Source organism: Heloderma suspectum, chromosome 3 (genome assembly GCF_057233095.1).
Source record: "Heloderma suspectum isolate Gila_16-S chromosome 3, 16-S_ref, whole genome shotgun sequence".
In the NCBI taxonomy this organism is placed as follows: Eukaryota; Metazoa; Chordata; class Lepidosauria; order Squamata; family Helodermatidae; genus Heloderma; species Heloderma suspectum.
Window position 1 is genome coordinate 306726139 of NC_139460.1, and position 24914 is coordinate 306751052.

At 42.5% G+C, this 24914-nt stretch overlaps 2 protein-coding genes across 3 annotated transcripts in view; both read right to left on the minus strand.

The window, feature by feature from the left end:
- Positions 1–2585, minus strand: part of LRRC34 (leucine rich repeat containing 34) — a 46505-nt gene extending 43920 nt beyond the window's left edge. Inside the window, exon 1 of the mRNA XM_084847482.1 lies at positions 2472–2585. The gene's annotated coding sequence lies outside the window, so the exon portion shown is untranslated. The remainder of the gene's footprint in view (positions 1–2471) is intronic.
- Positions 2097–23798, minus strand: LRRC31 (leucine rich repeat containing 31). Of its 2 annotated transcripts, XM_084847480.1 has the most exons (10): positions 23407–23798; positions 20756–20905; positions 18201–18368; positions 16199–16366; positions 13589–13756; positions 12591–12758; positions 11489–11656; positions 7028–7195; positions 5862–6180; positions 2097–2585 (listed from the first exon to the last, which is right to left on the minus strand). In XM_084847480.1, exons 1-10 carry the CDS (start codon positions 23417–23419, stop codon positions 2384–2386), a joined length of 1692 nt encoding a protein of 563 aa, XP_084703606.1. In that variant the 5' UTR covers positions 23420–23798; the 3' UTR covers positions 2097–2383. The 2 variants fall into 2 exon arrangements, with proteins under 2 accessions (XP_084703606.1, XP_084703607.1); XM_084847481.1 differs by lacking the exon at positions 5862–6180.
- Positions 23799–24914: the final 1116 nt, after the last annotated feature.

The window sequence follows — 24914 nt, forward strand, 5'->3', positions numbered from 1 at the left end:
GGATGGATGAGAAAACTATCTGGGCCCCAAAGTTCCTGAGTTTCCTTCCCAAAGCTTCAAAGTCTGACGTGATCTCTTCATAGCTCCGCTTGGCGGTATCATTTGTTCCCACATGGATGAGAAGAAAGGGATACCTGTCAGTGGGCTTTATGAGTGCAGGCAACCTTTCAGTCACGTCTCTAATCTGTCCTCCCGGGAGACAACATACCTGGCGAGTCCATGGGTCTTCGCAACATACTTGGGTCAATTGTCTTATTGCTCTAACAGTCAGGAAGTTTTTCCTGATGTTTAGCCAGAATCTGACTTCCTGTAACTTGAGTCAATTATTCTGTGTCCTGCACTCTGGGATGATCAAGAACAGATCCTGGCCTTCCTCTCTGTGACAACCTTTCAAGTACCTGAAGAGCGCTATCCTATCTCCCCTCAGTCTTCTCTTCTCAAGGCTAAACATGCCCAGTTTTTTCAGTCTCTCCTCATAGAGCTTTGTTTCTAGTCCCCTGATCATCTTTGTTGCCCTCCTCCGAACCCTCTCTAGTTTGTCTGCATCCTTCTTAAAGTGTGGTACCCAGAACTGGACACAGTACTCAAGATGAAGCCTAGCTAGTGCTGAGTAGAGGGGAACTAGCACTTCATGTGATTTGGAAGCTGTACTTCTATTAATGCAGCCCAAAGTAGCATTTGCCTTTTTTGAAGCCACATCACATTGTTGGCTCATATCCAGCTTGTGATCTACAACAGTTCTAGGATCCTCCTCGCTTGTAGTATTGTTGAGCCATGTATCCCCGGTCATGTAACTGTACATTTGGTTTCTTTTTCCTAGGTGCAAAACTTGGCATTTATCCCTATTAAATGTCATTCTGTTGTTTTCTGCCCAGCACTCCAGCTTATCAAGATCACTTTGAATTTTGTTTCTGTTTCAAAGGTATTCGCTATCCCACCCAATTTTGAATCATCTACAAATTTGATCAGCATTCCCTGCACCTCCTCCTCCAAGTCATTAATAAAAATGTTGAAGAGCACTGGGCCCAGAACTTGAGCCCTGCGGTGCCCCGTTCTTTACCTCCCCCCAGTTTGAGAAGATCCCATTGATAAGCACTCTTTGAGTCCGATTCTGTAGCCAACTGTGGATCCACCTGGCAGTTGTTTCATCTAGCCCACTTTTAGCTAGTTTGCTAATCAGGATATCATGGGGCACTTTGTCGAAAGCTTTGCTGAAGTCAAGGTATATTATGTCTACAGTATTCCCACAGTCCACAAGGGAGGTTACCTGATCCAAAAATGAGACCAGATTAGTCTGGCAGGATTTGTTCTTGACAAATCCATGCTGGCATTGAGTAATCACTGCATTGTTTTCAAGGTGCTTACAGACTGACCACTTTATTCTGCTCCAGAATTTTCCTAGGGATTGATGTCAGATTGACCAGTCTGTAGTTCCCTGGTTACTCCTTTCTGTCCTTTTTGAAGATAGGGACATTAGCCCTCCTCCAGTCATCTGGCACTTCACCCGTCCTCCATGATTGCTCAAAGATAATAGACAGTGGTTCTGAAAGTTCTTCTGCCAGTTCCTTTATTACTGTAGGATGCAGTTCATCTGGCCCTGGAGATTTGAACTCATTCAAAGTAATTCGGTGTTCCTTGACCATATGCCTATCAATCTCAAGCTGCAATCCTGCCCCTTCAGCCTGTACTTCGCATTTGCCAGGGGAGGTCATAGACCCTCTTTTGGGAGAAGACTGAGCTGAAGTAGGAATTGAGTACTTCTGCCTTTTCTTTGTCATCTGTTATCATTTTGCCATCCTCATTTAATAGTTGAACCACCATTTCTTTCCTCTGTCTTTTACTATGCGCATATCTGAAGAAAGCCTTTTTGTTGCTTTTAGCATCCCTCGCTAATTTCAGCTCGTTCTCAGTTTTAGCCTTCCTGACACCCTTGCTACAATTCTGTGCTACCTGCCTGTACTCTTCCTTTGTAGCTTGGCCTTCCTTCCACTTCCTATATGTGTCCTTTTTTGTTTTCAGGTCATCTCTGTGCTTTTTGTGAAGCCACATTGGCTTCAGGTGCGCTGTTCACTTAAAAAAAAAAAAAACCGCACATGGATGTTTATTCATTTATTCATCCTTTGCCTTATTAAAAAGTATCCAAATAAATGCATTTCAAAACTGCTCTGGGGATTACAGGAGGAGTGTTGGTGATGCTATTGGCACTAGCCAATCAGCATTGTCAACAGCCAATTTTCCCCATTCAGACTGACCCACCCTGAAAAGTTGCAAGATAGGCATCTTCAGAATTCACCCTGGGAGAGATAGAGGTACACCTCCATAGTTCTAGAGGAAAAAAGGGTTATACATTGCTTCATGCTCTGATAATCTGAAGATTTGAGTACTAAGATCCAGTCATTGGGGTATGTCTATACACACAAATATCCAAATGCACATGTGTGTTTTTCTTCCAGAACCTGAAAGAATTGTACCTTGAGAACAACTGTTTGGAGTATCTTCCACCCTCCATAGGCTTACTGAATAACCTGGAAATACTTGACTGCCACAATAACTTTCTTATAGAGCTGCCAGACTCCATATGCCACCTACAAGGTAAAAAAAAGAAAGAAGGGGTAGTGGAATGGATGGCCTCCACAAGGGAAGAGTTCTTAGCTGCAACTTCCTAGCCAGGAGTTCCTCTTCTCAGCCTGCTATAACATCTTTCAGCTCCCAGTTGTGGTTTTCTGCAAAGCTGAATTCTCTGGATAAATTATTGAAATGGGGGTGGGGATATTTTTACCTTGCATAAATGAGGCTACTCCTGCATCACATCTAATCTGACCCTGAGTCAACTGTTTCCCTCAGCCGTACTGTCCTCTCAGAAAGTGGGGGGAGGGGAGCTAACACAGTCCACAATGCCCTGCTATGTTTTTGCCCCTCTCACAGCAAACTTTCTGGGAACAACTGACCTAGGCAGTTTCTAAGCTACTTGATGCTTAAGGAACCTCTTCGTTCGTTCTTTCTTTCTTTCTTTCTTTCTTTCTTTCTTTCTTTCCATTTATATCCTGCCTTTTCCTCCAAGGAGCCCAAGGTGGCATGCATGACCCTCATCCTCCTCCCCATTTTATTCTCACAACAACCCTGTGAGGTAGGTTAGGCTGAGAGTCGGTGACTAGCCCAAAGTCACTCAGTGAGCTTCATGGCCGAGGGGTGGGAGGACTTGAATCTGGATCTCCCCAGTCCAACACTCTAACCACTACGTTACACTGGCTCTCCTATTCTTGAGGATTACTGTCCATTTTTTAAAAGTTTAGCACTTGCAATTAAAAAAAACCTTTTAGCTTAGAAGTAAACCTTAATTGGATGTGGCCTACAGAGCATTTTCCTTTTATGATTCTGTGTGTTTAGGCTTGCAAAAACTCCTAGTTCATAACAATCAGTTATTTCAAGTCCCAGAGAAACTGGATAGTCTAGAGAAACTGCAGGTTATTTCGCTCGAAGGAAACCCAATGATGGACCCACCAGTAGAAGTTTTTCAGGAAGGACTGCCAGCCATATGGAAGTACTTACAACACGCAAGATACCGGAAAGCCCAGGCCATAAAGGTACACACCAGAAAAAGGGCCACACAAGAAGCATGCAGTGCAATGTACTGACTATTTGATGACACTGTGGGTAGTACGTAGCATTTTAAATAGAGGGAGCAAACTAGCAGATGCTCCGCTAGAAGATATTTTGCTAGATATTTCTGGGTATGTTGATATGGCATTGTATTCTGGGGGAGTGGGGAAGGTGGAGCGTAATGGAGCAAAACAGAAGGGTGATTCAACATGCCAAACGCATCAGAGGGAAAGGAACAGTTATGGTCAGGTAGCAGAGTGTTCTGTCCTGAGCTTGACAAGTATCCCACAATTTGGCACAGCAGGCCAGTAGTTGCAGCACTGTGGAGAGCTCTAAGGGAGCAACTTACTCTGATAAAATCTAGAACTGGACTGAAGCCTTTTATTCCTCCAGGGCCAGTTCACCCCTCCTAGGCCCCTTCCCTGAAGAGTGGAAGGCCTTAAAGGGGCAGACCTCTAGCTTGGAGCCTCCTTCTGGTTAGTTCTCCCCAGGCCCATCGAGCTTATGGGCCAACACGGGTTATGATGAGACCCTGGTGTGGAGAGGGATGGTTCCTCAGACGGGGGGGTTTCTGGCTCAGAGGTTATTGATGCTAGAGGTGCCACTTCAGGGGTCCCTGGCTTAAGGGGCTGCAGTCTGGCTGGCTCTGGCTCAGGCCTGGCTGACATCTGTCTCCAGAACTTCTGACTCTGGTGTTGCTGCTCCTACTGATCTGGCTGGCCCCTCCTCAGTGATGTCAGAGTCTAAGGCTACTGCCCAGGGTTGGGATCATGATGGCAAGGCATAGAGGCACTGCTTGAAGCTTTAAACACCTGAATAAAATATCCCACGTTCACAGAATGTTGTCAAGGGAAGAGTCAGAGGTAGATGGACACACAGTTTTATTCTTTTCGAAGGGAGAGTTTTGGGAGCTCAGGATTGCTTTGGAGCCATGATATCTGACCTGGAAAGAAACCATGCTTCTTAATTCTTAGGGCCAAACAACATGTTACATTAATAATGGGTTTTTTTTGTTGTTTTTAAAAAGCATGCATAGGGTCTCCATTTTATTTTGAAGGAAAAGCAGCTGTACAGTTCTGTTCTGGTGCTGTGCTCCCAATCCAAAAGAAGTGCTGTTCCCTCTGAAAATCCTCTGTTTCTCTACCTTCAGGGAGTTATTTTTGGCAGGAAACCAGTGCAGGTCCCCATTCCAAACTGGAAGAATGGTGCTGGCACAAGGCCCCGCAGCTGCTTTTCCTTCAAAATAAAAGTAGCATGTAAGCATGCTTTTAAAAAGCGTAATTAACGTAACATGTAGTTTGTCCCTACTTGTATGGGAACAGGTTGCAGTTGCTCCATGGTGAGAGAAAAGCATTCTGTACATGTTTAGAGGTACATCTGTTATTTAATATTATGTCTGTTTAAAGAAGGCATGAGCACAGATACAAGGGTGATGTTAAATAGCGGTGGTGGTGAAAGGAGAAATGAAGCTTAGAAGAGTTATAATTCCTATAAGAGATTTTTGTCTACAACACTGACCAAGCCCTCTTTCAGAGAAGAAAGCAGGAGCATAGAATGTATCACTCCCCATACACCTAAAATTTGAAAAACAGTGTTTAACTATTTTAATGTTCATTGGACTCCCCCCTCCCCAGGTCCAGGCTTGGTGGCGTGGTCTAATGGTGCGCAAGGGGATTGGAGCCTATGCAGAAGTCCTAAAAATGATGAAGAAAGTCAAGAAAGAGAAGAAAGAGAAGAAAGGCAAGGAGAAAGACAAAGGAAAGGGGAAAGGCAAGGGGAAAGGCAAGGGCAAGAAGAAATAATTCTGTTCCATGGAACTATAAAGGGCATTTTGAAAGCATGAAAGGAAAAGGGCCAGGGGAATAAATAGAAACAAACACCAGAATTTACCAATTTTAAAAAATCATTTTTACAGATTTAGATTATTTTTTTCTAGTGCTCAAGCCACAAACTCCTGTTGATGTTCCAGCACAGAAAGTCTTACATTCTTACAAAGAAATCTCAGAAGCCAGAGGAGGGGCTGATTGGGATTTCTACCAAACAGTGCAAAGGGCTTCAGTATCCCTCCCCTGTGCCGCATCTGTCAGAGACAGAGTTGTAGAGTTGGAAGGGACCTTGAAGATCATCTAGCCCAACCCCTTGGCTGTCTTTTTTCTCTCTCTGCCCCATTGTACAGTGTCAGGTAAGGCTGGAGAAACCATATATCCAGCCCTTGGGCCACCAATTGCTATTACACTAGTCTGGCATTTCAGGCTCCGTACCAAACATCGAAGCGCACATTTCGTTCATTGTCCTGATTGAAATGTTCCAGCTGCTTTTGTTGAACTTCCGAAAGAGCCCACCCTTGCAGTCCGAGCTCTGTGAACAGAAGCAACTTTGGCAAGGCAGCCAACAGTTTGCCAAACCATTCCCCACAGGCGCAACGCAATGATGGCCGACGACTGATGTCCAGTTCACAAAGCTGCTCCAGTGCAATTAGGTTTTGACAGAACATTGCCCATCCTTGGTCAGAGATATGGTTGTTATAACTAAGGTCCAGCTTCTGTAGTGGAGCCAGATGCCCAGCTTGGATGACCAAGGCTGAAAGAGACAACCAGCAGGTCAGCAGGTAATGCCGAGTTTAAAAGTATATGACGCATGCTTTCAAGTGGCAAAGTGCAGTCTAACAACCAAGGGGTTGGATCCAGATTTAGGTCTGTGCAACTGAGCTGATAGAAGCAGACTTCCCCACACTCTCCTTCCTATGATAGCCCCACTGGCCCCTTGAAACCGTTACACAGAGGGTGGGGGACCCTGTGAAACAGGATGAGCTATTGGGGGAAAGGGGGATCCTATAAAATCATGCGGAGGCACCTTTTATCTTGTTCTGTGATTCCTTGAGGCTCACAGGGGAAGATGGTAGTATGATCAAGGCAGGAAGGCAGATCAAGACAGGAAGAAAGTAGGACCCTGGAGAGCTCCGAGTGGGTCCTGCTGGCTGAAACTCTCCTACTAGGACTGTAGGAGAATGTTGCCCCAGCAGGCAACTAGAGCCAATGGAAGCCTTATGTAGGCTGACAAGACCTGTATTGTGGTCCACTCCGTCCCTCTAGGAGGAGCTGACAGGATTGTTAGAAGGCCCTCACCTGATTTCATAGCTGGAGACTTCTGCTAGGCTGGGGAGATGGCGGCTCCTGTGACCCAGAGAATCCTCTGAGCCAGAGGATAATGGCAGAACTATGTCCTCTAGCTGGGAGGACCCTGAATAAGGCACTGGCTGTCTTACCCTGAGGAAGTATCCTGTGCCTTGTCCTCATCAGAATCCTTTGTTTCACACTAGAAGGGCTGGGGGTCATGATATCTTCCATGAACTGAGCCCTTCCATCCAGGGTAGGCAGATCCTGGATCCAACCCACTGAAGAGAAGGGAAATACAATTTGATACTAACCAAGGCCAACCAGATCCTCATCCACCAAGCTGCAGCTGCTCAGTTGTAACACTTGGATCTCGGCTCCAAGATTTAACGCGTTCAAAATCAGCTTTAGGTTCCCGCCAATGCATTTATTCCAAGAAAGGTCTAATATCTTCAGTTCAGGAAGGTGAAGGGCAGCCTCAGCTGAAAAGATTAGCAACAGCATCTTGTGCTTACTGAAGGAAAGAAGCCTGGCCCAAAGACACACAACCCTCTGCACCCAATTGCTATTGAATATATCAAAGTCAGGTCCCAACATTTTGTCACCCTCTCCCAACGTTCTGTCACACTGTAGTGTTACCCAGGAAGAAAACCCAGGATGGGGCTATGCAGATAGGAGTAAGCTTGACTCTCAAAGGCTAGGGGTCACTAGAAGTAGAGTGCAGGTTTAATGCTCTCCCTCATGCTGTTTCTGAGAGCACCCCTTTACTTTTTCTGTTAGTGTAAATAGCAACTATTTACTTATGTGGGAGAAAGCACAGGGTTGTACTTAGAGACACTACTGTGGTCAACTGCAAAACCTACCCTCCCCCCTTGACACATGATGGTTCAGCTCTTCCTGAAAGGAATCATACTAGAAGGGTGCAAAGGAATTATGCAGCTCCAGGATTTCTCAATTCACAGACCCACTGGTCAGAACGATGGGATCTTGAGTAGGATATTTCTAAAGATTATCTACTTGTGCTTAGAATCAGTTTGTAGACACCGGTGGTCTGCCAATGCTCTTTTGAGAGGGGACATTTCCATGATGGAATTGGGGAGAAAAGCCCTTGAAGTCAGCCAGCTATGAAGTTATTTCTCTGTTAAATGTGTTCATGATGATACAATCCAAACTCATGACAACTAATGATAGATTTGCCACTGACAAGATACTCTGGGCACAATCCAGGAGGAAATTTCAGTACAGAAGTTCAATTGAAATTAATGGGAGCTGAACAGCAACACTACTGCCTGTGCCAGAGAATTCCCTGGTGAATTGAGCCTTATATTAGTAATCAGAAATGTGTAAAAAGGGATACCATATTCACATTTTCTGACACAAACACAGGCATCAAGAGAATTGCATGGGATGCAATCTATCCCAAGTTAAAGACCTTTCGCTCCCAGTGAGAGCTAAAGCTTTCAGTGAGATGTGCAAACCAGCTGCATGCATATCTACCTGGAAATTTACAAGAAACAAAAAGCAAAGAGGATCCAAAAGACAGCTGTAAAAGCCAAGCAAAAACAAAACAGACAGCTGCAAGGTTTAATTCCAAATATATTTATGTGCTGGCACATTTCAAGAGATTTTTCTTCGCCAAGGGCAACTGAAACATATGATACATTTGTTTATAAACTTGATATATTTCACTTTTATAAACTATAAGGCACCCACTTGATGGAATGATCTCCTGCCTGGTATTTGGGAGGCGCCAACTGCAGCATGCAGTTAAAGATCAATCTCTTTACTGAGGCTTCCCTGAGTAAGTGTGCTGCCCAGTTTGTTTGTAATTATGGTATTGTATTGGTTTTAATGCTTTATATAAATGTTTTAGCAATTATTATGTATTTTAATAATATTTTAATGTATATCATAATGTATTTTAGGGTGCAATCCAAACTTGGAGGCGACTGCCTATCCAATGCAGGGCAGGAGCAGCGCAGAGGGGATCTTCTCCTCTGCGCTGCAGCTGCCCTGCATTCACTGCTAGACAGCCAATTTCAGCTGTCTAGCCATGGGAAGTTGGAGCGGGGGGGAGCAGAGGCTGGACGGCGCATAGGAAGCACCGGAAAGGCACTTCTGACCTCCCCGCCCTGGCCCACCCCCAGGAATGCCCCATTTTCGCTGCTCCGCACTGTTCTTACAAGCATGGAGCACAGGGCCGATCCACGCTGCCTATGAGGCAGCACAGGAGGGGGTGGAGATTGGTTCTCAGGGAACTGACTTCAGAGCGTGGGCTCCAAGGTCAGTTCCCAGGAACCGACCTATCCTATGGCTGTCTAGCCGCTGACTAGTGGCCATAGGATTGCACCCTTAATGTATTTAATTCTCTGGTAAACTGCTTAGAGATATTTTTAAATATGGGCAATGGTATATAAATCTATTAAATACATAAATATTCCAATTGTTTATTTTAAAATTACTTCTAATTGTTATGTTTTAAGTGTAATATGTGTACCAACATTTTTTCCTTAAGAGACGTACATCATTTTTGTATGTTTTTAAGTGGTACAATATATATCAAAAATGTTTTCTTAAGAGATGTGAATTAGCTTTTAAAGTATTCCTTGCATCATATGTTTCAGTTGGCCTTGACAAAGAGAAATTTCTCAAAACACAGCACCACACAGATATTGGGAATTAAATCTTGCAGCTGACTGTTTTGTTTTTATTGAAAAGTCCCATTGTGTTTTCAACAGGACTTATTCTCCAGTACAGGATTTCAGCTTTAAGCATATGCTAAATTCCACCCCCAAAATGTATGGCATGTAGAAGGATTAACTTTGGCTGGATCTTGCATGTTCACATTTCCCTTCCCTCTCACGGTGTCCCTCCTTCTGTTGAAGTCCCCACTATTGTTTACAGATGGAGTGTAATTAAATAAACAACAGCATGTTTTTCTTCAATGTACATTTTTAGGGAATATGAAAGCAGCCTCAGTGTGGACAGGTCTCTTGAAAAGGCACTTGTGTTGGCTAGCTCATGCAGAATGCTGCTTGCATGCAGCAGGTTGCCACACAGACTGGGGGATTTTCTCATCATAAATGTAAAAAAAAAAAGCTTAAATGTGGAGAAAATATCCCAATTTGTGGGGCACGCTACTATACGCAACAGCCGTCTTGAGTGCAATTCCACGTGAGCTCCACATGGTGGCTCCTTTGAGTACACCAGCCTGGAAGTGCTCATGGGTTAATCACATCATAGATAAGCTTTACTCATGCGCATAAAGCCTTGCTGATTTCAGTGAGGCTTAGATGTGCCTAGCTTTCACTGTGTTGTGCTAGATTTCCTTACTATAGATATTTGGTTGGTCTCCAGATAAGAGAACAGCTAGTGTTTATTGTAGAATCCACTGTTATGGGAAGATCATATAGAACCAAAACAGGAACAAGCTAAAACAGCTACTCACAATGGATTATTTTTTTAAAAAAGAACCAATAAACTATGCAATTATGCCTTCTGTAAGGGTGCACTTTGTTTTATTGGGATAAAGCAGTTTTTTAAAAAGTGACTGCAGTACGCAGCTAACTAAAGCACACACAAAAAGTTGCAATTTTCCAGAGTCTAATGAACTGTCAGAAGGACGTAATGCACCAAAGATGTTGCTCTTGTTTTCTGGAGAGTAGGAGAAAGGGGCATGAAAGATTATTTGGACAGTGGCAAACTCTGCTGCTCTTAGAGCCAACCTATATGTTGCTTTTAAGGCATAGCTAGCAGCTACATCTTGCCCTTGCTTTTTTAAAACAGTTGGGGGTTGGATTCAAATTTTATTGAGACCTCCTGCAAGGGGAGGGGAGGTTTAATACTTTATCTCCCCTCAGCTGCAATTTTTACTGCAACCGCCTCCGCCCAGCACAGCTATGGGGTGCCAATGGGGATTTTCTTCTAAGCCTCGAGCCATGCAGGGGGAGTTGATGACCATAACGTTGTGGCTTGCAAGGGAAATTAAAAAACGCCCATCCCAACATGAGGAGAGGTCCTAATAAAAATTGGAACCACCCCACACCCTGGAACTTAAAAAAAAAAAAAAAGATATAGCTTCTAGCTACTGCTGCATATTTAATACAACATATAGTTTGGTTCTTAGTCTGTAATGTTTTTAAATGCTTGTACTTTTGATTTAATTTTGTAAGCCACCCAGCGAGTCTACTTGAAGGGCAGGATATAATTGTTTATTTAAAAATAAATAAAATGAACTGGGAAAAAGAAGAGCTAGAATTAATACTATCTTATGCAGAGATGGTGTTATCTACAGCAAAAGTTCTTTAATGGAAGAATGGTATTCCCATTACTGAGAGGTTCTTCAAACAACGGTGTTCTCTTATGCTGAAATCCTACTGCGGTCCCCATTTTGATACTTTCTTCAATGTGGCACTGATAGGGTTGATTATATTGGGCCCCATGAGAGGAGATGGGGTGTCATCTCACAAGGCAGAAATCCCGCACCCCTACCGGGCTTTCTCCTTCCAGAGTATTTCCAGCATCGCAATTGGCACAATACACAGGAGGGGCACTAGAGGATTATGACATCGTGAAAAGGACCCGCAAACGTCTGTCAGTGACCCACCACGAGTGCACAATAAAAGCCCATATTGCACTTCCATCCTGATGATAAATATTCTGCAAATCTTATTCTAATTGCTTTCTTCCCATTTTACATTCGCACCAAATTTGTGTATTGGGAAGCTAGAGGCATGGATAACCAAAGCCAGAATAATGTAAATAAATATTCTTACCTAAAGATGCAAATGAGTCATGCTGTAAGGAGCAATTGCTGAGGAGCACAGATTTCAGTTTCGGTAAAAATCGGAGCCTGCTAAGAAGATGATCAGAAGATGCACCAACGCTTTTATTTGATGATAAATTCAATTCTTGAAGACTTGACAAAAGAGGTATTATCTGGGCTATCAATAAATATAACAATAAATATATCAATAAATACCACAGAGGCTTTATAATAAAAAAAACAGACCCGATGGGTCATAAATAAAAAAGCAGAATTCAATTTTGCAAAAGCTAGTGATGACATCTGGTTACAGAAATCTTAGCTGAATAATCTGTCAGTATTAGTAAATTAAGCAATTAATTGATTATATCTGCATTAATTTGCATATGAATAAATATACGTTTGAGGCAAAAAGCACATGTTGTTTTTGGATTATGCACGCATGTTGCAGCAGCCACTGTCTTAGAAGGGGCACTCCTTCTTCATAGATGGTGCCTGTTACCAGCAGATTTTGTAAGTACTTGTATCACTCCTTCTAATGCTGAACTTGAGCGAGGTCGAGCCCAACCATGTTGACAGCTTTATTAATCTAATTGATTGCTAGGCTAAACACTGTATACCTACTAAAAACAAAACAAGTGATTACATTTTGCCAACTCCGGTTAACAAGTTGAACATTAGAGCTAGATGGAACTTTCCCCCTCTGCCTCGTGAAGCTGTCAGAGATCTAAAAACATGCATTTTAATTTATTTAAGGAGGATTTTTAACTTGTCAAATATTAGGGGAGAAAGTGTTTCCTGTAATGTCTTAGGTTTCAGTTACCTTGCTGTGTTAAAGTATCTTAGGTAGCACGTTAAAGACATTCTCTGAGATTTTAGAGAGCTGCCACCAGGTGATACTGGGATGGACAGATCAGCTTGCTTATCTGGGAGCTGCAGACCTATTATGCTGCTGTAATTTTCTACAAAGGCTTGCAGTTGATTTGTGAGAAGCTAGCAGGGTAGATTATTCAGTCTCACCTTTATGTGAAGGATTAGACAAGATAACTTATTGCCCTTTCCAACCAAGTGATTCTACAATTCATTTAAAGGCAGTTCCTTATATATCTTACTTAAAACTGCCATGTCTTCTTCTGTAATACAGCACTGATGAAGATCCAGGACTTCAAGGTTGCTTAGGCCAGCCAAATGAGCTGCTAAGTTCTGGAAACCCCCTCCAATCTCTTTATTGCATGACACATCTAATGTTCTTAATTCCAATAAGTGCTGCAAGGCAGTGTCTGAAATGCAATAGACATAAAGAAACAAGTTGTCAATCAAACTGCCTTCAATTTACCATACGCGCGCACACACACACACACTATCCTTCATCCAGAAGGGATCCCAGGGCAGTACATAACATTATAAAAAGACAAATACAATATAATGATAAGATTACAAAATAAGAGATATGAAACTATTCAACTAGCAAACTACTCAACCAGTTATCTGCTGTTAGCCCCCTTTAAGCTTCGACCTTGAAAGGGGGAGTTGGACATCTGACCCCCACTCCCCTGACCCCTCATAGCCGGTGCAGAAAGAAACAAGCCAGCTGCCGTCCACGGTCAGAAAATCGATCTCAGAGAGGGGGAAAATGGGGCGTTCCAGTGGGCGGGGAGGGAAGGAGACCGGAGAGGCCAGGATACAAGCTATCCTGAGCTGGAGCCTCTGCCAGCCTCCTTCCCTTCCCCTCTGAAGCACCCTCACTAGACGAGCATAAAAGCCTATCTAGAGAAAAATGAAGGACGAGAGAACAGGGAGGCGAAGATTGCCTCCACCACTCCTCCCGCCCTGCACTGGATGATCAGAAGCTTCAGCATTCAGGGGCTTCTGATCATCGAGGGCACAATCAATAGAATTGCACTCTAAGTGGTCTTAAGCAAACTACTCCCTCTCATCCTTGGTGCCCAATCTGTAATATGGGAATAATAATAATTAACTAACTTCTAGGGGTGTTGTAAAGCCTGCAAGGAGATAATGAATGCAAAGTACTTTGAGCATTCAGAAGCTCTGTACACATGCCAAGTATAATTATTAAAAATCTAAGCTCCCAATCAACACCTGCACTTACCCAAACATTGGAATCCATCTTGTTTTAACCCACACATGTTCAAATTTAGTACTTTCAAGCCTGTGACATATTTTAGTTCTTGGGCAATACTCTTCAGACTATAACCTATCATTTTGTTTAAAGACAAATCCAGTACTTCAATACTGTGGATCCTGTTTAGAAGTTGAGCTGAAAAGAAGGCAAGAAATGAGCTGGTCACAACAGAGTAATTCAGCATGTAGGTAGACACAATGGCAGAATAATGCAATTAATTAAAAATAGACTTATTATTTGGAAATATGGATACTTGGAATTCAAAACCTTAAAAAGAATTTAGTTCCCATTTTGGCTAAGAAGCAAACTGTGATAAATAAGGGGACGTGGCCCACACATATTTTAATTATCCTGTTTTTAAACATGTGTCCTGTTTCAAAGATTGAGTCCTCTATCAGTGTGTGTTTTCAAAACATGTGGCTTCCTCTGAATGGGAGTCTTACCAACAGAGACACTTCAAGGTTGCTGGTAGTAACAAACAGCGATAAGGTGCACTACCGAGAAACAGTTTGTTAAGCAGTTCATGAAGTCCAAGCAACAGTGACACAGAGGTGAAGTGAGATCCAGTCCAGTTGATGAAATCCAGTTCAGGTCAGGAATTCAGGATACACGAAGCACACACATAAAATGGCTACAGATAAGGATGTTGTTGCTAGTGCCAGTTTGATAGGTCTTGCTGGCTTTTATAGAGGCCCTAGCCTGGACTCCCACCTGCAGTGCAATAGAGACCTTTCCAGTGGAGTTGGCTATATAAGGATGGCATTTGCAGAGCTGAGTTCCTGGACTGCAGCGGGTGCTTCTCCTAAGGGGTGGGCTTGCATGCTGTACTTCATTTGTCATCTTTCATGAGGGCTGGGTGGACACTCCGCTTCTGGATCAGAATCTGAATTGTTTGGGGCGGGAGGCCCCCACCAGAGGGGGCTGCCTCCTCTTCAGCCACACATCTAGCACTCTTTGGAGATGCTGCTGCTGGATCATTCTTGGGGGAACAAGAGTCCTTGAGCTCAGGTAAACCAAGTTCCTTCTCCAAGGAGGTATCCTCGTGGGTTGGGGTGGAGGTATGACTGTGCTTCTTACAGCCATTTCAAAGTGTCCAATATGACTGCAGCTACATGGTCTCTGGACTCCCGCAGCCCAACCATGTGACCTTTATGTAGCCATCATAACACGAACATTGAGAACAGGTGGTCCTCCCACCCTTTGTGACATGAATCAGCCAGTATCTAAAAATCCTAAGCATGTTTAGATAGAAAAAAAAGTCCAGCCATGTGGCTGGTGCATGCTGGGAGTTGTAGGCCTGTTTTCTGTCTAAACATGCATAGCATTGTGCCCTTACAGACCTTAAGAGATTGCTGGCAGGGCTTCTGAAAAGCCAATCAGGAAAGTTTATACTATGATAAGGTTTCCATTCTTCATACTAATTAAGGTTAATTTGCCTTTACTCTTAAGTATTGAACCATTACTTAGACCAGTAATGGGAAAATTTCTACCATACACTTCTCTGGGGTTGCTTCAGTGAAGGACAAGGAAATACTGACAGCGTTGCTGACTCCTAAAATGGAGTTTGGGCACTTTTAAAATGGAATCCAGCCAACATAAGCGAGATTCATCATATGGGTAATGCCCATTTAAAGAATGCAGGACTGTGGACCAGGGAAGCTGAGAGAAGGCTCTGAATTTCACACACTGGTTTGATCAAACCAACCACATCTTTGGCTATAGGTCTATAGTAGTTTATCTTTAATTCAACACTATCATCTCATTCATCAGTACAAGAAGCTAATGAGATAAGTTGCCATCATTTCCCATTCTACAGATGAAAAACCTCAATTATATAGTTATTTGCTCGAAGCCACAAAGTGAGTTGAGGGGCTGAGCTGGAATTTGAATTTCAACCTCCTAGATTTGAAAACCAAGGCCAGATGATCAAATCTGGGGAGCCACTCAATGAACCATATTTTGAGTAGGGATGAGTGAGAAATGTGTTCAGTTTGCATTTCAATGCAAATTTATCAAATTTGCACTTCCCAAACCTGAACATGAACTGGAATGCAGTTAGGAGTCAATATCTGTACTTTCCCTAAGTTTGCAATGCCATTCTCAAAACATATGGATTTGGAAGCATGAAAAATGCATATTTTTGAAACAGTGCATACAGAAAAATGTACACAAACACATTATTCCGTGGGAAAATCACTTGCAAAAATGTGTACATTTATAAAAATGGATATAAATATTGCACAATAATGCATAACAAAAAAAGAAGACTAAAAACACTGCAATCTCATGTGGAAATCAGACGAAACCAACTTAGAAGCAGAAAAATAAGAACGTGAGTGAAATTGATCTTGTCAGATTTTCCACCCTTAACTTTGAGGCCCTCTAATCCATAAACCAAAAGGACCCATCTGCCACCATTCACACCAATTTTTCATCTCTAACACATTTAAATGCAGGGGGCTTATAATCATGATTTTATACGAAATGCTATTAATTCAATGTTTAACCTAAATAATGAAATGCTGAAACAAGCGCGTTCAAAAGATGTTGCATCACTGTGCCATCAGCTCTTCTTACCTAGTGATTCACCATCTTCAGCAGTCAGATTGCAATCTGTCACTTTTAGTGTTTTGAGCCTATAGCCTTTGGGGATTTTTTGCATTAGGAGGCAAAGGCTCCCACTAATGTTGGGATTCCACGATAAATCCAGTATCTCAAGGTGAGGAATTCCTTCGAGCGCTTCTCCTATAAATAAGCAACTGGAATAAGTTTTACATATTGATTTGGAAGGAGAATGAGAAGAAAGCAATAATAACAAGATGCTAGTCTCCACCATTTAAACTTTTGTTTAAGAAAATGCCAAAATGTAAAACTTTCCAGGCATATGTATATCTCTCACATACTCAGATTCCCCTACCCCAGCTGTGTCCCCAATTACAGTCTGATTACAGCAAATTCAAATGTGCATAGTCCCGTCTGATGAGAACAGTCTTATAGATAGAGTCATTCCCTCCATACCCAACATTGAGGCATGGGTGGTGGTTCTTGTGTAGCAAAACAGCATGACCTCTACACAAGAGGGGGGTATCTGCAGGCTTAGGGGAACTCCAAGGCTTGCAGAAATACAGAAAATCTTTAGGAAAAAAAGATGTTGATGTCCCCCTCTCCCTTCAGTGGGGGAGGGGGACATCAAAAGCAGCCCAGTGGGGACTAAGCATGCTCAGTGGCCATGGAATGCCAACTGAGTGTTGGGGAACAGAAAAGCAGGTGGAAAGGGGAATGGAATGGAGTACCCTAGAAAACAGTATGGCTGGCTGGAGCACTCCATTCTTTTTCTCTGTCTCTCTGTATACCCACACACGGCACACAGATGGTACACATGAACATTCATGAGAGAAAGGAGGGACTGTGATCAAAAGAAGCTTGTCCTCACAATCCACTTCCCCCTCCCCTTTGAATCTTTTAGGTGGCAAAGGGATCGGCCACCTTTGCTACGGAAAAGATCATTTTGCAGGAAGCCAGTGAGTGAAGGATGCAGAGGTTTCCAGTCTAGCAGTTCCTTGTGTATGCTGTTCACTTCCCATGCAGACACCATGGGGTCAGCCCAACATCTCTGGGCTGCCCTCTGCTGCTGAGAGTGTTATCCAGCAACATGAGGAAAATCATATGTACAATCACCATTTGGGTTGGTTTTGAAGATGTTTAGGTAGCCGGGGGGAGGGGGCATTCAGCTCCCTGCTATTGTCCTGCAAGGTTACTTTTTGTGTAGACCTTCCCTCTATCCACTTCAGAAATAATTCAGAGAGCTTCGGCTATTGGGCGGAATAGAAATAAATAAATAAATAAATAAATAAATAAATAATTTGGAGTACCATCTGGTTGTCATCCAGGTAATTTAATCCAGACTTCAGTTTAGACCTATGGTGCTGATTGTAAGAGGATGACACACCTGGATGACATATTGGTTCCCATGTTCCCTATAAAGATCATGGAGGATAAAGCTATCAATGGCTACTAATCATGATGGCTTATAATACCTCTGGTATCAGGGGCAGCATGCCTCTCAATTTCAGTTGTTGGAGAACATAAATGGGAGTGTTCTATTGCACTAATGTCCTGCTGTGGGCTTCCCAGAGTGCTCTGGTTGGCCACTTTGGGAACAGAATGCTGGACTGGATAGGCCTTTGGTCTGATCCAGCATGGCGCTTCTTATGCTCTTATAGCATGTGTGCAAGAAGCATCAAAGTCATCAGTTACTGCTGCAGCCTTTAGCACCATGAATGGAGTCCACCTGGCCAACCCTCTCTCCCACTGGTATGTAACACAAACTGGAGGAATGGCAAGGAGGGTCCCACTCACAGCATGAACACAGAGTATGGGGATCTCAAGGTCCAAATTCAGATCAATTTTGAGCCAATCACATACCAAAGACAGTCTGAGATTTGGTCCAAAATGGGTCTGGAGGGCCAAAATCCAGATTAGAAATCTGGGCATGGCAGAATTCATCAGCATCTCTTAATGAAATCACCCACTGTTATAACCTGCTGAAGTAAGTTGTGCAACCATTGGATGATGATACCTAGAAAAGCGACATCTTTGGCTGTGAGCCTGCAGTTGTTCAGTCGCAGAACTTTTAGCTGTTGCAAATGTTTTAACTGAAGGATAAGAGGTTCTAGTGCTCCTCCTATGAAATCATTCCAAGAAAGATCAATCTCCTCCAAGTCTGGCAACAAAGGTATCATGGTAACTAGAAGAACAAGCAGAGCAACAGATAAACTATGGCTGACACTGCAAGGGCAGTGTGTCAGCATGTTCATTAATACATCTTAAAGCAAACATATTTTTAGGTATAAACAGCTGCAAAGTGCTATTATCTTCTAATAAACTTTGTGGCTCAGCTCCAACATCTGTGTGGTGGCTTTTGTGATATTTTGAGGCTGAGCTGGCACCATCCTATCCATCTCCTCAATGTGCTGAATAGCAGCAGAGATATGGCCCAGGAAAATAGAAGATTGGGTGTTCAAGAAAGACACCCTGTACAGAAATTAGGGTGATAGGGAAATTCGAGAATGCTAAGAAAAAAAAATACTGTTTTAAAGAAGCTCAAACCTTACACATTCCTGGTCACAGTGGCTGCATTTGCATGCAATGTTAAATCATGGTTGAGCATTTCAAGAACCGTGTGAGTTCATGCTTACATGCTCGGGAGGAGGAGCATGTAAGCAACCAAGAGAAGATCGAAAACATCTTCTTCCATTTTAATTAACCATGGTTTCAGTTACATCTGAACCTTAAATTGTGATTAATCTTAACTATGGTTTACTAACACAAACCAGCTTCATATACTACAGTTTGAAGTTGGCTTGGTTTAGTATACTATAGCTAAAACTAGGTATGAGGGAGAAATTTGTTGGGTTCGTAAGTCTATATGAGCTTATCCAATTAACAAACCCTGGAAGCAAACATGGACCTGAATGCAATTTGTGAGTGGAAATCCGCCTATTTATGACCTTGCAATCTGCATCCAAAAAACACATTAAAAATGTGTACGTTTGAAAAATGCTCATGAAAAAATTCATACATTTGAAAAATATGTGCACACACGTTTCAGTCAATGGGAGAAAAATGGATGTATTTCAAAAATGTGCACCAAGAATGCATATGTTTAGTGAAATGCACTTGGAAATACATACGAATTTCTGTGAGAGAGAGAAAAAAGCAATCCAATATGAATATGACTCGGAACAAATGTCAAAGTGGAAATCAGAGAACATAGACGAGCTTGAGTTTGGCTGATTCACACATTCTTAGACTAATAACAGTTTCTCAAGGTTCGGATGTAACACGAAGGTGTAGTTTGTCAAAAATGGAAGCAAAAGCTTGCTTCTGATCTCCTTCTCACAGCCATGCCAGAGGCGGAGCACGAGGGAAAAGCATGCAAGCCTGAGGCTCAAACAGGTTCAGTCTCATAACGCTAAACCATGGCTTATCATTACATATGAATGCAGCCAATGAAGTCTAAGTCCAAAGGAATAGGTGTATTCATCTGTTTTAGCAAAATCAAAAGTGGGTCTTGCAACACCTTAAAGACTAACCGATTTGTTGTGGCATAAGCTTTTGTTGATGAGGTCCATCAGATGCATGAAGTGTTATCTTCAGTTGGCAGATTTTATACACACAGGTTGCAATCCTATGCATCCTTACCTAGGAGCAGGCCCTATTTGATAAATGCATTGGACTTACTTCTTAGTAAAGCTATATAGGATTGTGTGGGCACACACATAGGTATCGGGGGCAGGGAAGTGGAAAGAATGGAAACAAAAGATTATGAAATGGAAGAGCTTGTTATAGTTTATGCCTTAGTAAGGGAGCAATCCTATGGCCGCTAGTCAGTGGCTAGATGGCCATAGGATATGTCGGTTCCTTGAAAACCGACCTACCCCCGCCCCACGCTGCCTTGCAGGCAGCTCGGAATGTCCCCACACTCTGGGCTCAAAAGAGGAGCGAAAATGGGGCATTCCTGGGGGCATTCCAGGGCAGGGAAGGCGGAAATGCTGGTACAACATATCCAACGTGTTGTCCGGCAGCCACTTCCCCCGCTCCGCCTTCCTGCAAATGCAGAGTGGCTGAAGCGCAGAGGGGATGATCCCCTCTGTGCTTCTTCTGCCCTGTATTGGATAGGCGGTCATCTCCGAGTTTGGAGGCAGCCACCTGTCCCGATAGGATTGCGCCCTCCATCTGTTAATCTTTAAGGGGCCACAGGACTAATTTCTGTTAACAAAGTTGCATTGGCTTACAATAATCTGCTATTCCCTTTCATGGTGCTGTCTATATAACCAGAGAACGTTTCTTAAAACAGGTCTTGAAGTTAGAGAGGGAATGGTCTTGATAAGTAAAGAGAAGGCGATTGCGCCAGTCACTCAGAGCAGCAGATGACAAGGCAAAGGGACAGGACTGGGAAAGGTAGACAAAGTGGTTTGACAGTGACCCATGAGGTTGAGACCACAAATTCTACAAGCAGGAGTGTTTCTTTATGAAGTTGATTCTTTGAGATCCAAAGATGAGGGGAAAACTAGGGAGCTATCACTACAAAAAAGTACATCGAGCTTTTAATATAGCAAAATGTCTACTCACTCAATTCCGTTATATCCCTTGCACTTAATGCACAGTTATTTAAGTCCAGAACCTTGTCAGAGGGCCGTTTGCCCAATTTTTCCAAGAACTGTTTCACTCTCCAATGACACACAGTTGAATCGGCTTTGGAAACAGGAGATGGTAAGTTATCTGCAAAACCAAAACACTGGGAATATAGTGACCTGGCCAGTTCTTTTTTTAGTTGTCCCAACATTTTCTGAAAAAATAAAAACCAGGCCTCTGATCTTTCTGTGCATCAATGAGAATTATTTCTTTTATTTCAGTATACATTTAAATTTGATCTCTGATGTTTCTTTTCTTTGTTATTGCAAATATGGATGGGACTCGCACTGTCAGAAAAGACTGAACCTGCCCACTTCTCCTATCTAATGCAGAGATATTGTGGGTTACACATGTGTGCACACGTGTGGCCACCCCCACTCCAGCAGACACCCTGTTTGGCTCTTGGGGCCAAAAAGGTTGTGTACCCATGCTATAAACTATTATACTACAAGAAAGTGCTGTGGACTGGTCTTTAGAATATCAGCACAAACTAGATCCAAATGATTGTCCCTGGAACCAACTTCCTTTTCAGATGCTAAACATTCAGCCAGGAAAGCTTTGTCTGAGTAATATGAACATAAGAAGAGCTCTAGTGGATCAGACCAAAGGTCAATCTGTAGTCTAACTTCCTTTCTAACATTGGCCCAGCCAGATGCTTCTGGGTAATCTACAAGCAATGGTAACCCTGATTCCTTTCAGAAGGAAAATAAAAATGTAAAACAAGACCAGTTGCTGGTTTTAATCTAATGCCCCTAAAGAGTTGGCTCTTCCATATCTCTTAGAGACACCTCCCTCCCTCCCTCCCTCCCTCCCTCACACACACACACACACACACACCCCATATATTTGTAACTTGTATGGAGGTAAATGCTGGTGCTGTGACCCACCTTAGGTCAGGCTGTGACTCAATGATGGGTCTCCCAACCCACCAGTTGAAGGCCAATGTGCTATTGTAGTCTTCTCCAAATCACCTCCAGGTGATTTGGACTTCAACTCCCATCAGCCACAGCCAACATAGCCAATGGTCAGAAATGCTGGGAGTTGAAACATCTGGAGGGCACCAGATTGGGGAAGGCTGTTCTGTTGTGATTGGTAATGCCAGCCAAAGGCCAATCTACACAACAAACTTAGGTTGGTTTTATTCTTGTTCAACTGTCCTTGTTTTATCCCAAACCATCCCAAGAACTGTAGCATGGTGAGGATGATTAATGTTTTGTTAGAGATGTTCCCTCTCTCAAAACTACCGTTTCCAGAGTTTCTTGCTGGGGAGACAGGGCTGGCCCAAGACATTTTGCTGCATGAGGCAAGGACAAAAACAACAACAACCCTCTCTCCCTCAAAAAAAAACCCTGCAAACAATCCAGACAAAACTAATCAAGACATGGCAAAAGGAAAAGTGTGCCAACTACAATTCACCTGAACAAAATCTGAAAAAAGCTCTTTGGGCAGTTCACAAAATTAAAACCACAAAAATACAACAGAAAATACAATATAAATTATAATAGATGGAAACTACAGAATAAAAATACACCCAGAGTAAAACCTAGCAGCAGTGCAGATACTTAAAAAGCAATAGCAGATCTATCAACAAGTAAGTTTCAAGGCAGACAGCAGAATTACATCCATGAAATTACCCCTACATTATACTAAGAGGTCAGTTAGGCCAAGCAATAGTGTCTTGCAAGGAAGTGGAGAAGAGCCATTGATTCAGACTGAGGCTGCTCTCAGGACCCTTGGTTCATATTAATAATACAAATTATTCTCTGAGATCAACAAATGTTACCCCTATTATTAAAGACATAGCTGATAATAACAAAACTGGCGTGAAGTGATTTAGTATTTCACCCACTATCTAGGATGCTTGCTCTTCTTGGACCAAGTTTGGAGGGTGAAAGACATTCCATGGTGCTTCCCAGCATCTGCTAATGGAGGCATTTGCCTCACTTTGACTCATTATAGGGCCAGTCTGTTTTATATTTGTAGTACAGATAGATCTGAAGAGTATCCTATACTACCCATACAGCAGGTTTTCATATGTACAGAAGCATTCTTGGGAGATGGTCTAAGGAACTATTCTGTTTCCCTGGGTGCTCACCAAAGTATAACCTGTAGCATTTTCTGGAAGGGTTTGGCTTTTAAGACTGCTTCATACAGGCTAAATTTCCTACAAGAATGTCGCTTCCATGTAGGAAATGGTGCTTACCCTACCACATGTGAAAAGTCTATCTAACCCAGCATATATGTGATTATGAAGCCCTGATTCCTGAAGTACAGACAGCAAAATAAATATACATACCACACATGATGCTGTGCATCAAATGTCTAACACAGAAGTGAGATCCATGTAGGAAATTTATCTGGTACAAAGCAGTCCAGAGGGGCTGAGGTTAAGTTACTAACAGGTATGGGGACACTTAACATTCTGGAGCATATACAGAGCATATAATATTTATACTTAATACTGGGTATTTTATTCTGTTGTTTTCACCTGGTTTGCAGCATTGTTCCTGGAGTTCTTGGGATACAGCATGCTAAAACTCTAAATACATAAACATTGCCAGAGGTTATTAAAAGATAAAACAACCTACCTTCACCATCCATTTTCTTTTTAATTGCAAAGTTGTTTGATCTTTCCAAGTATTTTCATGGCTCATGAACCAGATAAGCTTTGATGGTGGACATTTTCTAGGTTTGCTCTTGGTCTAGGTCCAAGTGCTTCTGTCAGTTTCATTTGTTTTCAGACAATTTCTACTGTTAAGTGAGCTTTCCTGTGCAAAATATGTGATCGGATGCAGTGTTGTAGGGCTTGTGCTCTTCGGAAGAACCGTGCAGAGTTCAAAAGGTTTACTATGAGAGAGATCTTGGTCCGGTGAAAGGGACTGCCATAACTTTTTCTTTGACTGATTTTCTCAATTCATCCAGAGTCTTACCAAAGGCAAATAGTTTCACTCACCTACTTCCTTGGACATTTCATTTGAATAGCCTGTTCTGCTTGCTTGCTTGCTTTATGTCTTTCTTTTGGATCATAAAAGAGGAAGTAGTTGTGTAGACTTTGATATTGGAACCTCATACATGTGACAGTTTGCTGGCAGCTGGTTTGTCTTGGGAGGGCTGAGTCAATTTATAGCTCAGGTTACAAGACTACCTGAAGAAAAAGTGCATTGTGTTCTCTATTCATTCTGTCATCCTGGTTGTAAGGGTAAACTCTTGGGAAAAGCTGAGTGATTGGCTAACAAGCATACTTCAGGTGGAATGATTTGATGAAGCAATAGTACAGTGTAATGTTCATTTTTTCCCCTGAAAATATTTATGCACCTGTCTTGATTTTCAGCATTCTTACTCCCTGCAAGGTTCATGCAGGACTGTATTAGTCATTACTGCTAAGGTATGGCTTATAATGAAATTTGCCAAAATCTTAAGTACTTTTTGAAGGGGGTGATCTGTGAGAGAAATCCTGCTGTACTTTTTTTTAGTTTACGATATTCTTTGTAATCTTTATAGTGTTTGCATTTACAACGGTCCTGTTAAACAGATCGCTATTATTCCCATTTTACAGATTCAGAATTGAGGCTCAGAGGTTAGTAGTTTGCCCAAGGGACAAGGCCACCCACTGAGACTTAAGTATAGATCTGAGTCTCAAACTACTAGTTCCTAAAGCACCAGTTCTGCAAAAATTGCAGTTTTCTCTTTGAAAGTAAGAAGAAAAAGTAAACATTACTGAACAAAGCCTCAGACAAAAATTGATTAAAACATCAGATGGGCTGTTTTGGGCACTGACTATTGGACGATATAGTCATGAGACAGGAGTGGCATGCAAACAAGGAACAATATACCAAATTATTGGAGAGATTTTAGACCAGAGCAACCAAGATGTGAAGGATTGATGTAGGAGCCAGTACGTGGCACACTGGTTGAAAGACAGGTGATGTTGGGTAAATACACCAATCTGCAAATATACTAAGGGTGTGAACACAGAGTACAAGAAAAATGTAGTTATGGTATACAGCAACAGACTTGATAAACACAGGTAAAATGCTGTATGTCTGGTTTTCAAAAAGCCCATGATGGGTTCAGTCTCTTGCCCACCACCAGAATT

Coding starts and splice junctions, on each gene's coding strand:
- LRRC31 (XM_084847480.1), bottom strand. Junction 16,367..18,200: donor CAAAGATGTCGCTTTTCTAG/GTATCATCATCC, acceptor GCTTATTTATAG/GAGAAGCGCTCGAAGGAATT. Junction 12,759..13,588: donor AGATGGATTCCAATGTTTGG/GTAAGTGCAGGT, acceptor ATTGCATTTCAG/ACACTGCCTTGCAGCACTTA.